This window comes from Oryza sativa, chromosome 1 (genome assembly GCF_034140825.1).
Source record: "Oryza sativa Japonica Group chromosome 1, ASM3414082v1".
NCBI lineage: Eukaryota > Viridiplantae > Streptophyta > Magnoliopsida > Poales > Poaceae > Oryza > Oryza sativa.
Window position 1 is genome coordinate 31,024,511 of NC_089035.1, and position 13,390 is coordinate 31,037,900.

Here is a 13,390-nt window from a genome sequence, read left to right on the forward strand (position 1 = left end):
ATTATTATATCACACACGTCATCGCGCCCCCTTCTCCTTCCTCTCCTCTTCTCTCCTCTCCTTTCCCCAATTGCTTCCTCCTCCTCCTCCTCCTTCTGCACCTGTCCGATTCGGTTCGATTCGGTTTGATTGGGTTCCAATCTGCGGAGGAGCGGCAACGAGCTAGGCGGAACAGAGGGTTGGTCGTCGGATCCGTGGCATGGAGATCTCGTTCGAGGCGTGGGAGGGCGTGCAGCGGCACGGCCAGGACATCGCGGACCGCCTCGCGCAGGGGTTCACCGGCCTGCTCCAGGCGCAGCCGCCGCAGTTCCCGTGGCCGGCGGCGTCGCACAAGCGGATTCCCTTCGAGATCGACCTCCCCGTGGTCCCCTTCGGCGCCTCCCGCGGTGCCCGGGCCGGGAAGGAGTTCTTCCCCGCCGCGGCCGTCGCCTCCGTCATCGACATCGGCGGGAGGCTCGGCCAGGCTGGCGTGGAGATTGGGGCGTCCGTCGGTGGCGCCGTGCAGCACGCCGTGCGCCAGCTGCCCCTGCCGTTCCGGAACGGCCAGATCCGGCGCCGCAAGCTGCCGCCGCAGCCTCAGGCGCCCTCGCCCGCGGCTGCGGTGGGTGAGGCGGCGGTGGGGCTCTCGGTAGAGAGGGCTGTCGACAGGTGCCCTCTAGAGGCAGCTGCGGCGGCCGCCGCTGCCGCAACCGGTAGCGCTGCAGCGTCCACGGTCAGTGGTGCTGTGGGCGGAGATGACGTAGATGAGGAAGATGAGGGATTCGGCTGCGAGATTGGTACTTTTGGAAACTTTAAGAAGTCTAAGGTACGATCCAATTCGAATTTTTAGCATGGATGCTGGCTTTTAGTGTAATTTGCATCTCAATTTAGTGCGCAGCCATAGTTTAGGATTGTCTACCGTCAGAACTGAAATTAATTATTCAAATATCCTTATAGGAAGGGTGTGATTTGTCTCGATGTTCAATCTAATTTAGGTGTTTCATTTACTAAAATGTTATGTTTATTATTAGAACAAATATAGGCAAATGGTCACGCATCTGTGACGAATTAATTTAAATCAGTGATGCTTGGAGGTGTTTGGTAACTAAGTTGTGATGTCTTGTTGGCAGTGCGCATGGTAAATGGATGATTTTACATGTAATTTATGAATTGAATACATAACTTGTAACTGCAGTTTAGTGATACTTTTAGTATTAAAGTGTTCTTTTGACTGATCGGACTTACAGTTGTCAGTAAGTACTGAAATTAAACTTCACAAGTATGAAGAAATAGGTGTGTTAATTCTTCTGCGAGTTATGATTATCTCAGCTAGACTTCTAGTGTGAGGTGTTGCAACCCTATACCTGAATTACTCAACATAGTACTTAGCTCTTCTGTTGGTCTTCAGGGTACAGTAAATGTCTCGGCTTCATACAATACCAGGAACCACGACATTGAGAGTTCTGTTGTTGCACGTGGAGACCTTTGGAGGCTGGAGGCATCACGCAGCAGTTCAACTTCCGGAAACGATAGCTCACCTCTATACCTTGTTCAGTTGGGACCGTTACTTTTTGTCCGAGACTCTACACTCCTTTTGCCTGTTCATCTATCGAAGCAACATCTGCTTTGGTATGGTTATGATCGCAAGGTACTCATATCTTTCTGTTTCTTTACACATACTGATTTTCCCTATGAGCCGTTATAATGCTTTATCCTTCTGTGTTCTCTTTCTTTTATTATTTTCTTGTAGTTAGTAAATTTCTCACTAAGAATGATATTATTACAGAATGGAGTCCATTCTCTCTGCCCTGCTTTTTGGTCAAAACATCGGAAATGGTTGATGATGTCAATGGTTTGCCTCAATCCAGTAGCTTGTGTAAGTATGACTATCTTTTGGTTGAATTCTGCATTATAGTGTTCACATTATCTCATATCTCGTTACTGGTTATAATGAGTTTACCAGTAATCACCAACCTACATGAATAACTCTAAAAGCACCCAAGATTTACTGACCTTTAAGTTTCTTTTGTTGCATTCTGTTGTGCAATTGAAGACCGTGCTTCTTTTTTATGTTGATAGTTTGTGTGTGAAGTCTGTTTAGTCAGCTTCTGCTTCATGCTTAAGCATGCATTATCTTCTTGGCAATCTGCTAGATCTGTTTAATATAACCTCCCACCATTGTTTTTTGTATTTGAAACTGGAATATTGATACTATCTAACAGAGTAACATGGTTATTTGTTACAGTCCTTCATGGACCTGCAGTTCCCCAATGGACAACTAACATATGTTGCTGGCGAGGGGATTACAGCAAGTGGTTTTCTTCCATTATTTGGTGGGTTGCTTCAAGCTCATGGGAAATACCCTGGAGAAACTAGAGTCAGCTTCTCTTGCAAGGTTAGCATGCTCCCTATTTATCATTTTCTCATAAATTAGTTAATTGTGATCTCTGAAAATTGTGAGCTGCTCCTGCAAAGCTGCAGTGCCCCTGCTTTTTCTTAGAAAAAAAATTCTAATGCAGTGTGGAGTAACGGTATGATTTAAGCAATGACTACTTTTAAACTTCACATCATTGTTAATCGGCTTCTGATCAGAAATATGTTATGTTTATTGATAGTATCACAACCTTTTGGTTGGAACACTCTGCACGCTCAGATGTTTCTCATTGTTTATGAGTTCATTTCATGAATTAGGAAGTGTGCACACTTGCTTTCACAAACATGGCTATTTTCTGTTATTTGTGTTATTATTTATTACTATGACAACTTCTATATGATCAGTGTACCATCATCTTTTCTTTTTACTGCATAACCAGCACTGATCTGTTTTAGCTCTCTTCTGCTGTGTTCGTTCTATATTGGTAAAGTGGTCTTTCACCTGTGGTAACTCTTTTTTTTTTCTTAAAGAATAAGCAAGGCACCAGGTTCACTCCTATGTTTCAATGGCCTGACAAGTCTCTGTCATTTGGAGTTACTCAAGCCTTAGCATGGAAAAGATCTGGTCTCATGGTGAGGCCCAGTGTGCAAGTCAGGTAGTTTACTTAGAACACTCAAGCAATTCCAATCACTTTTTTTTGTACCATAATTTACCACTTTTGAGCCGTTGAACAGAAAACAAACAGTAATTACTTTGCATTATCTCTACAATTTTAGCCTTGGTATCATGCTAATGGCATGCATCTATTTTGGTTGAATTTGTTAAATGACTAGCCTCGATAGATGTTATTGTTTTGACCTATTGCAGAGTTGATGCTTCTTTGCCGTTGCTCGCTCTTTTTATTACCATGTAAAATAGTAGTTCTTGTGCTTGCCAGTATATTGTATTGATTGCTAGTGATCATTTGTTGAGTCCTATAGCAAGCACCCTTTTTTTAGTTCTCTATCCTTGATTTTCCCTTTTTTAAACACTCATGTTAATGGTATTTTATTGAACAGTTTATGCCCTACATTTGGAGGAAATGATCCTGGGGTACGTGCAGAGGTTATCCATTCATTGAAAGAGGAATTGAATGTAATGTGCGGTTTGTCTTGCTCAAGACATCCATCAGCCTTTACTGCTCTGTCTGTAAGTTCTTATCGAAGCAAAGCCTCTGCTTGGTTCTATTGAGTTGCTTGGCTCTAACTGAACTTTTAAATGACAGATTGGGAGATCCAAGTGGAATGGTCAAATGGGCAGTTCCGGAGTGGTCGTTACCTTGGAAACACCCCTTAATAACATTGGAAGGCCATCTTTATCCGTTCAATTGAATGGAGGTTTTGAAATTTAGCATTCTGCGCAGTAAGTTGTATATACCACTGTACATAGCCCTACTAATGTCCATGTCCTATCTCTGTGGAGATGGCTGTGCAACGCCTATGAATGGTATCTGGAAGTGGTTTCTGCTCGTTTTTGTTGTCAGACTCATAGGTGATAAGTCTCAGCTCAACAAATCAACTGGTTTATTCCCCATGCCAACAAAGGCATCCATATATATACCTTAAAGAGATGGTGATCAAGTGTGTAGGCAGTTCAAGGTTTCTTTTGAAGAAATTGGAGAGAAAAGCTGCAAGATCAGCACTTAATACTTTTTGGAAGTTGGGAGAAGGAAAAGGCTATGAGGTGTTTTGCGGCTGTGCAAGAAGCCAAGACGAATGTGGCTTTGCAAGAAGCCGAAGATGTTCACCCAGAAGCTATGTTCCTTTGGAGCAGGACTGACCATACTGGATGTTTGCTGATAGTGAATTGCTTACTGGCTTTTGCTAATTGTGATGGATAATTATTATCCATCACAATTGATCGTTAGACGATCTCATTGCTGAGACAAGCTTTGATGGATGAATTGGTGTGCTTTTTTCCCCTGCACTCTTGTATTCCTCATGTAAGACTCATGATCAGTGAAGCTAAGAAATGTCTACTGGGATGGGATGGAGGACCTGTCTGGTGGCATTGTCAAACCCACATTGTTCTTGAACACATGCTGAGTGATTGCTGTTTCCACGTCACTGAAAAACGAGTTCTGAAGCTCAAAAACGAGTTCTGTTTTCTTCAGAAGGAACAACAGATCGTAGGTAGATTTCTATCAGAAGAAAACGACGTAGGCCAGAATAAATTCTACTCCCTCCATCTACTTATCTACTTTTAATAGTCATATTTTTAAATCTGAAATTTATTTTTTGATAGGCATATTTCATTCCAACAACTTATCATCTTAATGGCTTTCTTGGATTTAATGCGTGATTTTTCATTCTTCCACATTATATTGGCTATATGTGTATCGAGAAATGTAAATATTAATGAATCGCTTGTTTACGAGGAATGACTAGCATACTTCCTCCGTACTCGTAAAGAAAGTTGTTTAGGACAATGTTTAAGTCAAACCTTGGGAATATAAATCATGAATACTCCCTCCATTTTAAATTGATCTACATACATATTTCACAGGTACACCAAGACCAAGAAAAGCTAATAACTTTTTCATACTATATTTACTCTAGCAACAAACTCAATGCATGCACCATCCGTAATATTTCCTAGCCAATAGCAAATCAAGATATTACATGTGGGTTATAAATACTTGTGTGCATGGATGCATGCATCATTGTCTATTTACTCCAATACACAAATAACGAATAGACTCTAATAAATGAACACAAATATGTAGATCATTTAGGAATAACCTCAACAAAACTATATGTAGATCGATTTGGAATGGAGTATGACGGAGCGTGGGGCTCCTCACCGGGAGACCGCGCAGGCCCCCCTTTGCCGGTTCGGCCGGGGGCCCTGGGTGAGATTCTAAGCTCCTAGTCTGTGTGTGGAAGGTTCGCGAGAATGGAAACACACAAGACACGGGCGATGTATACAGGTTCGGGCCGCTGAGAAGCGTAATACCCTACTCCCGTGTTTTTGTGGATCTATGTATGAAGAAGCTACAAAAGAGCTGGAGAACCAGAGAGCTCTTACTCTCTCCCTCTCTGATCGTTCTGGCTCCGAAAATCCATCCCCCTTCTAAGTGGGCAAGGTCCTCCTTTTATACCTCAAGGGGATACCACATGCCCCATCTCTCTCTTTTTTGTGGGGACTTATCCTATCTTTTCATAAACAGACGGAGACTTGTATGGTTGCCGTCCGAATGACCTTCTGATGGGACAGCCCATACCTACCTCCACTTCCGCCGGAAGCAGGCGCGACGTGGGAACATGGCTGTCTGCTGACGACATGATCAGTGTCAGACCGGTCACAAATCGGTCATTCTTGTCCACCACGCGTCAGTTTATCAATCTGCATGTTTGCCCCTCTTCATACAATGTCTTGCTTGTAATGGTTAGGATGAAGCCTGGTATATATCTGACCGGGACCAACGTGCCATCTCCAGGAGCTAACACGCCGGCTCCGGCTAGGGACGAGTGCTTGGAGGCTCTCATCCTGATGGGATGGGGCGAGGCGTGCGTCAGACCGCCTGTCGCCACCTAACCCACGATCTGATCGGTCTGTGACTGGTCACAGACCGGATAAACGAGCGCGCTGCACTGCGTTACATGCGGCGTGACGCGCTCGTCCAAACCGCAATAAATGTGGTTAGGTGAGCCCCGCTATGCTCACCTACCCCATATACGCGGCGCAAAACCCACAAGGGGTCGGGGCGCCTCGGCCCTCGGGGCCGAGACGGGAGCGGTCCGACCCCTCGGGGAGACAAAGAGAAGGGCGGTCGTATCATCCTCGGGCCCGACTCCCCCCGAGGGGGTTAGGCCACGTGGGTGATCGTGTCTGTCTCAAGTCTCTAAGTCATGATACTCCCGGTCCCATGTCACCGACAGTAGCCCCCGGCGTTATGCCAGGGCGATCGCCCTCCTCGAGGGAAGCGGTCGGGCGTGACGCCACTTCCTAAGGCCTGGTGACATGGTGGGGCCGGTCTAAAAATCGGGACAAGCCGGTTCGTTTTTCCTGGAGATATGGTGATGGCGCTTTGGTTGGCGAGCGTAATTAACGCGCGCACGAGATGTTCCATCTCGACTGCCACAGCCGCATATCCACCTCATGCACCGCAAACGGGCGAATGGGATTAGTGGAAGCGTGGGCGCGAGAAACGAGGGGGCAAGATAGTGGGCGCGAGAAATGAGGAGCCGGGCACAGCGTTGGCAAGGGTATAAAGTCGCCGAGAAAGAGATTTGCTTCCTTCCTCTCGCCATTATTCCCCTTGTCTTCGCCGCTTGCGCCCTAACTCCTTGTTTCCTGTGCCCTACCTTCGCCACACGCGCTTGCTCTTAAACATCTCTTCCTCCGGCGTCATGGCACGGGGCTCCGCTTTGCTTGATGGTAGCGTGCTGCCGCCTTCCCGCATCGTGAGCGAGAGGCAGGCCGGGCTGCCGCGCCGCTTCATGCCGGAATCTGCCACCGGCCGGGAGATAGTTACGCTGGGTGAGGGACGCCCGGCGCCATGCTACCCGGGGCGGTCCGTCTTCTTCCTCCCTTTTGCAATGGCAGGGCTGGTTCCGCCATTTTCTTCTTTCTTCATGGATGTTCTGGAGTTTTACGATCTCCAGATGGCGCACCTCACCCCCAACGCGGTAATGACATTGGCCATCTTCGCGCACCTGTGCGAGATGTTCATCGGGGTGCGCCCATCCCTTCGGCTGTTCCGGTGGTTCTTCACCGTACAGTCGGTGTCGCCGCCGTCGGTGGTTGGTGGCTGCTACTTCCAGCCGCGGGGGCCGGTGTTGATCCGCTACATTCCCTGCATCCTCCGCAAGAAGTGGGATGACTGGAAGAGCGACTGGTTCTACACCCCCCTCGCCGACGAAGCGCGCCTCCGACTTCTGAGCCAGCCCCCGGCGCAGGCCTCCAGCTGGCGGGCGCCGGTAGATCTGGGAGATGGCTATGACGCCGTCCTCGACCGCCTGGCGGGCCTGCGATCCCTGGGGCTCACAGGGGCCATGGTGTACGGCGACTATCTTCGTCGCCGGATCGCGCCACTCCAACGGCGCGCCCGGGGTGCCTGGGAGTACACCGGGTCCGAGGACTGTATGAGGATCCACCGGGGGGGTCAAATGGGACTGGGTCCCCGAAGACTTCAAGGTAATGATCCAACGGGTGCTGAATCTCAGCTCCGCGGAGGCATCCCTCATCCCCCAAGGAGTCCTCCCCCTCTGCAGCGATCCAGATCGCGCCAACATCCTGACCATCATGCAGGCGGTCGGGGCGTCGGAGGAGCGGGCTCCTCGAGGCCACGATGGCTCGGGCGGGAGCCGCAGGGGGGAACAATCTACCCCGGGAGGGGGTCGTGCTTCTGGGCCCCGTGATGGGGGCTCGGGGGGCAGCCGCCCTGCCGACGCCCGAGGGAAGAGAAAGCAAGAGGGTACTTCCTCCCCATCTCCTCCCCGAGGGGGCGGGGCGGCGCGTGTCAGCAGCAGGCGCCCGGAGGGGGCCGCGCCGACGCCGCAGCCCGAGGGGGAGCGGAAGAAGAAACGGCTCCGCAAGATGGGGGGGACAGAACCATCCCGGGGAAACCTCATTTCCCCTCCAAGGTGGTCGTTTAACCGACCCCCTCGCAGGTTCGTCCCACGCCCATTGTGGCTGTATTCATTCTTCCAACACAAGTTTTCATTCACTCATCTTGTTTGTCTTCTGGCTTTTCTTCTGCTTCAGCGAGATCCCGTCGCGTCCCTCCCGCCATTCCAAGTCCGGCCAGTCTGAGGCCGAGGACCCGGCGACCACAGAGGCCCGGAGGCGGGAATCTGACCGGCGAGAAGCCGCGGATCGTCTTCGGGAAGCCGAGGAGGCCGCTCGGGAGGCCTCCCGGGCTTGCCAGACCGAGGAAGTCGCTCGGGAGGAGGCCGGACTCCGCCAGGCCGAGGCGACGACATCCTCCGAGGCGACCCGTGAAACTGACCGGCAAGAGGCCGTGGATCGCCTTCGAGAAGCCGAGGAAGCTGCCTAGGTGGCCGTCCGAGCTCGCCAAACTGAAGAAGCCGCTCGGGAGGAGGCTAGACTTCGCCAGGCCGAGGCGACAACGACTTCCGAGGCAACTCGCGGCGAGGCCGCGGGTGCATCGCTTGGGCCCACTCCCTCGTGCGACGCTCAGGACAAACCAGGTCCGGGGGACATCCCCGAGTCCGGCACGTCCATCGGCCGGCTAAGCCGCGCGGCATCCTCTTCGAGGCGGCTCTTCCCCACGCCTTCCGTTGCTCCACTGAGCGCAGAACCCCTTCTGCAGGCCTTGGCCGTCGCAAACACCACGGTGTTGGACGGGTTAAGTGCCCAGGTGGAGGCCCTGCAAGCAGAGCAGGCGGAGCTCGACGCCGCATGGGCACGTGTCGAAGAGGGGCGACGCTCGGTGGAGGCCATGGTGGAGGTGGGCCGCAAGGCACACCGCCGGCACGTCTCAGAGCTCGAAGCCCGTCAGAAGGTGCTGGGGGAGATCGCCAAGGAGGTGGAGGAGGAGCGGGGGGCTGCCCTCATCGCCACCATCGTGATGAACGAGGCGCAGGACACCCTCCGCCTTCAATACGGGAGCTGGGAGGCGGAGCTAGGGAAGAAGCTCGACGCCGCCCAGGGGGTCCTTGACGCTGCCGCTGCCCGAGAACGGCGGGCGGCGGAGACCGAGGTGGCATCCCGGCGGCGCGAAGAAGCCCTTGAGGCCCGTGCCATGGCGCTGGAAGAGCGTGCCTGTGCCGTGGAGAGGGACCTGGCGGATCGCGAGGCCGCCGTTGCCATCCGGGAGGCAACGCTGACTGCGCACGAGGCCGCCTGCGCCGAAGAGGAGTCCGCGCTCCGCCTCCGCGAGGACGCGCTCACCGAGCGGGAGCGAGCTCTCGAGGAGGCCGAGGCCGCGGCGCAACGGCTGGCGGACAGCCTGTCCCTCCGCGAGGCAGTGTGGGAGGAGAAGGCGCGCCGTAATCTAGAAGGTGCCCGCGCCGAGAGGGCCGCGCTGAATCAGCGGGCCGCTGAGCTCGAGGCGCGGGAGAGGGAGCTGGACGCGAGGGCGCGCAGCGGCGGGGCGGCCGCGGGCGAAAGCGACTTAACCGCCCGCCTCGCAGCTGCCGAACACACCATCGCCGATCTGCAGGGCGCGCTAGACTCGTCCGCCGGGGAGGTCGAGGCCCTCCGCTTGGCAGGCGAGGTAGGGCCCGGCATGTTTCGGGACGCCGTCTCCCGTCTAGACCGCGCCGGCCGGCAGGCGGGCCTCTGGGGCGGGCGGACTGCGAAGTACGCCGCCAACCAGGGGGGCCTCACCCAGCGCCTCTCGGAGATAGCCGGGACTCTCCAACGGCTTCCCGAGGAGCTCGAGAGGACGATTAAGTCATCCTCGAGGGACCTCGCCCGAGGAGCGGTGGAGCTCGTACTGGCGAGTTACCAAGCCAGGGATCCCGACTTCTCCCCATGGACGGCGCTGGACGAGTTCCCTCCCGGGACCGAGGACGGCGCGCGCGCGCAGGTCCGGGACGCCGCCGACCATATCGTCCACAGCTTCGAGGGTTCGGCCCCTCGGCTCGCGTTCGCCCTCAACTCCGACGAGGAGGACGATGACGGCGGAGTGGGCGACAGTGGCGACGAGGCTGGCGACCCGGGTGCATCGGAGTGAGCCCCCAGGCCCCCGCCAATCTTTAAATAGTTTCTTCTTTTCTTCTTCCGAGGCCTTCGGGCCCCCTTCTTGTATAGACTAATTTAATCTGCAATCAAATAAAGAGGAAAAATTTTTTTGTGTCAATTCTATTTGTTGTGTGTATGAGACGAGGATGGTCTGTGCCGCGGTTCTTTTGTGTCTTGGCTTGAACAAGGGCTCGTGCCCAGGTCCTAGTCCTCAAATGGCTCGGGTCGAGGCTAGTGCCTGGGGAGATCCACATGTCGAGACTGGCCAGGCCGGGAGCGTGATGACCGAGGGTTATGGGTGACCCGATTGTGGGTTTTTGCCGATTCCCCCCCGGAGTTCACCACGCCCCGGGGCACGGCTCGGTTCTGGGCCCCGTTTGGCGATTTTAGCCGACCCGAGCCCCCGAGGGCAGGATTGAACACGAGTGACCTATTTCAAGTCAAGATCCTTCAAAAGGAAACAACAGCACAGATACAACCTTTAGGAAATCGAAAATACTTTTATTGAAATACAGATATAAGAGAAATAAGAATATGTATATGTGGTAGCCCCCGGCCAACCCTGCACGCCCGAGGGGGGTGCGGGGTTGGCCCGAGCCCGAAACCTGACACCCGATCCCCCTTTAGGGGTAGAAGCGACGAAGGTGTTCGATGTTCCACGCGTTAGGCAACTCTGTGCCGTCGCCCGTGGCCAGCCGAACGGAGCCCGGCCGGGGGACGCCGATCACTCGATACGGACCCTCCCACATTGGTGAGAGCTTGCTCAATCCAGCACGCGTTTGGACGCGGCGTAGGACGAGGTCGTCGACGCAGAGTGATCGGGCCCGGACGTGGCGCTGATGGTAGCGCCGCAGGCTCTGTTGGTAGCGCGCGACTCGGAGGGCCGCGCGCCGCCTTCGCTCTTCCAAGTAGTCGAGGTCATCTCTGCGAAGCTGATCTTGATCAGCCTCGCAGTACATGGTGGCCCGAGAGGAGCTCAGGGTGAGCTCGGATGGGAGAACCGCTTCCGCGCCGTAGACGAGGAAGAAAGGCGTTTCCCCGGTTGCTCGGCTTGGCGTGGTTCGGTTCGCCTAGAGCACCGCTGGCAACTCCTCGATCCACGAATCGCCGTGCTTCTTGAGGATGTTGAAGGTCTTGGTTTTAAGGCCTCTGAGGATTTCCGCATTGGCGCGCTCCACTTGGCCGTTGCTTCTGGGGTGGGCAGGTGAGGCGAAGCAGAGCTTGATGCCCATGTCTTCGCAGTAGTCGCCGAAAAGTTCACTAGTGAATTGGGTGCCGTTATCCGTAATAATACGGTTAGGCACTCCAAACCGGGCTGTGATGCCCTTAATGAATTTAAGTGCGGAGTGCTTATCGATCTTGACGACCGGATAAGCCTCGGGCCACTTAGTGAACTTGTCGATCGCGACATACAGATACTCAAACCCGCCCGGGGCCCGCCTAAACGGTCCCAGGATATCGAGCCCCCAGACAGCAAATGGCCATGAAAGTGGTATGATCTGCAGGGCCTGGGCCGGCTGATGGATTTGCTTGGCGTGGAATTGACACGCTCTGCATCGCCGGACCAGGTCGACCGCATCATTGAGAGCTGTCGGCCAATAGAAACCTTGTCGAAAGGCTTTGCCAACCAAGGTGCGCGAGGCGGAGTGGGATCCGCATTCGCCTTCATGGATATCGGCAAGAAGCTCGACGCCTTGTTCCCGAGGAATGCACTTCAGGAGAATTCCGTTAGCCGCGCGCCGATAGAGGGTCCGTTCTACCAGCACGTAGCGTTTGGAGATGCGTTGGACGCGTTCACTCCCTTCGCGGTCCTCGGGTAGAGTCTTATCTGTGAGGTATGCTTGGATCTCAGCGATCCAAGCAATCAATCTAAGGGAGCTGGGAGCGCTCCCCTCGGGTCCCGAGGCCTGGACTCCGACGGGCATCGGGGGCCTGTCAGGCGCGTCCGTCTCCCCTAAGGGGTCGGGTCGCGCCGACGGCTGGGCAAGCCTTTCTTCAAAGGCGCCCGGTGGGGTTTGGGCTCGCGAGGAAGCGAGCCGTGAGAGTTCGTCGGCAACCGTGTTATCCCGTCTGGGCACGTGCCGAAGCTCTATCCCGTCAAAATGGCGCTCTATACGCCGTACTTGGCGCACGTAAGCGTCCATCTGCGGGTCAGAGCACCGGTACTCCTTACAGACCTGGTTAACGACCAGCTGGGAGTCGCCTAACACCAGGAGGCGGCGGATCCCCAGTCCAGCTGCCACCCTGAGTCCCGCAAGGAGTCCCTCGTACTCTGCCATATTATTGGTCGCCCGAAAGTCAAGGCGAACCAAATATCTGAGGACGTCTCCGCTCGGCGAGGTCAACGTGACCCCCGCACCGGCGCCCTGAAGAGACAGGGAGCCGTCGAACTGCATCACCCAGTGGGCGGTGTGAGGCAGCTGTGAGGGGCCCGAGCTGGCCTCGGGGACTGAGACGGGCTCGGGAGCTGGGGTCCACTCTGCCACAAAATCGGCGAGGGCCTGGCTCTTGATAGCGTGGCGTGGTTCAAAGTGCAAATCAAACTCAGAAAGTTCGATTGCCCATTTCACCACCCGTCCAGTACCCTCTCGATTATGCAAGATTTGGCCGAGGGGGTAAGACGTAACCACCGTGACCCGATGCGCCTGGAAATAATGGCGCAGTTTCCTCGAAGCCATCAGAATAGCGTAAAGCATCTTCTGGGCCTGAGGGTATCGGGTCTTGGCGTCCCGGAGGGCCTCACTAACAAAGTAGACGGGCCGCTGCACCTTTCGGTGGGGCCGATCCTCTTCGCTAGGGGCCACATCCCTGGGGTGCTCTTGGTCCAAGCGGCCTCGCGGGGTGCACTCGTCTTCTGTGCCGACGACCTCGGGGTCGGAGGACGACAGGGGCGGCCTTCCCACAGTGGCCTCGGGGCCGTCCTGGGGGTCGGGGGCTCCTGGCGTCATCGGACAAGCGGGCAAAGGGCCAACTCCGGTCGTCAGGGGCCTGAGGCCACCGTTCGGCTCGGGGGCCTCTTCTCCCTGCTCTCTCCCGGGTCGAGTCGGCACAGGGTTAGCCTCGGGGTCAGAGGGCGATAGGTGCGGCCTTCCCGCAGTGGCCCTCGGGCCATCCTGGGGGTCGGGGGCACCTGGCACCGTCTGACAAGCGGGCAGAGGGCCTGCTCCGGTCGTCGGGGGCCTTGGGCCACCGTTCGGCTCGGGGGCCTCTCCTCCCTGCTCTCTCCCGGGCCAAGCCAGCACAGGGTGGGGGTGCGCGGAATGAGGATTGTCCTCATCGCGCTCCACAACCAACGCCGCACTAACCACTTGCGGGGTCGCCGCTAAGTAGAGTAACAAGGGTTCA

General features: G+C 54.7%; 1 protein-coding gene across 1 annotated transcript; it reads left to right on the forward strand.

The window, feature by feature from the left end:
- On the forward strand, positions 1-4,414 carry LOC4324420 (uncharacterized). The gene is made up of 7 exons (XM_015765628.3): positions 1-805; positions 1,388-1,627; positions 1,766-1,855; positions 2,225-2,374; positions 2,884-3,008; positions 3,412-3,541; positions 3,618-4,414. The coding sequence occupies exons 1-7, from the start codon at positions 200-202 to the stop codon at positions 3,741-3,743; spliced, it is 1,467 nt and encodes a 488-aa protein (XP_015621114.1). The 5' UTR covers positions 1-199; the 3' UTR covers positions 3,744-4,414.
- Positions 4,415-13,390: the final 8,976 nt, after the last annotated feature.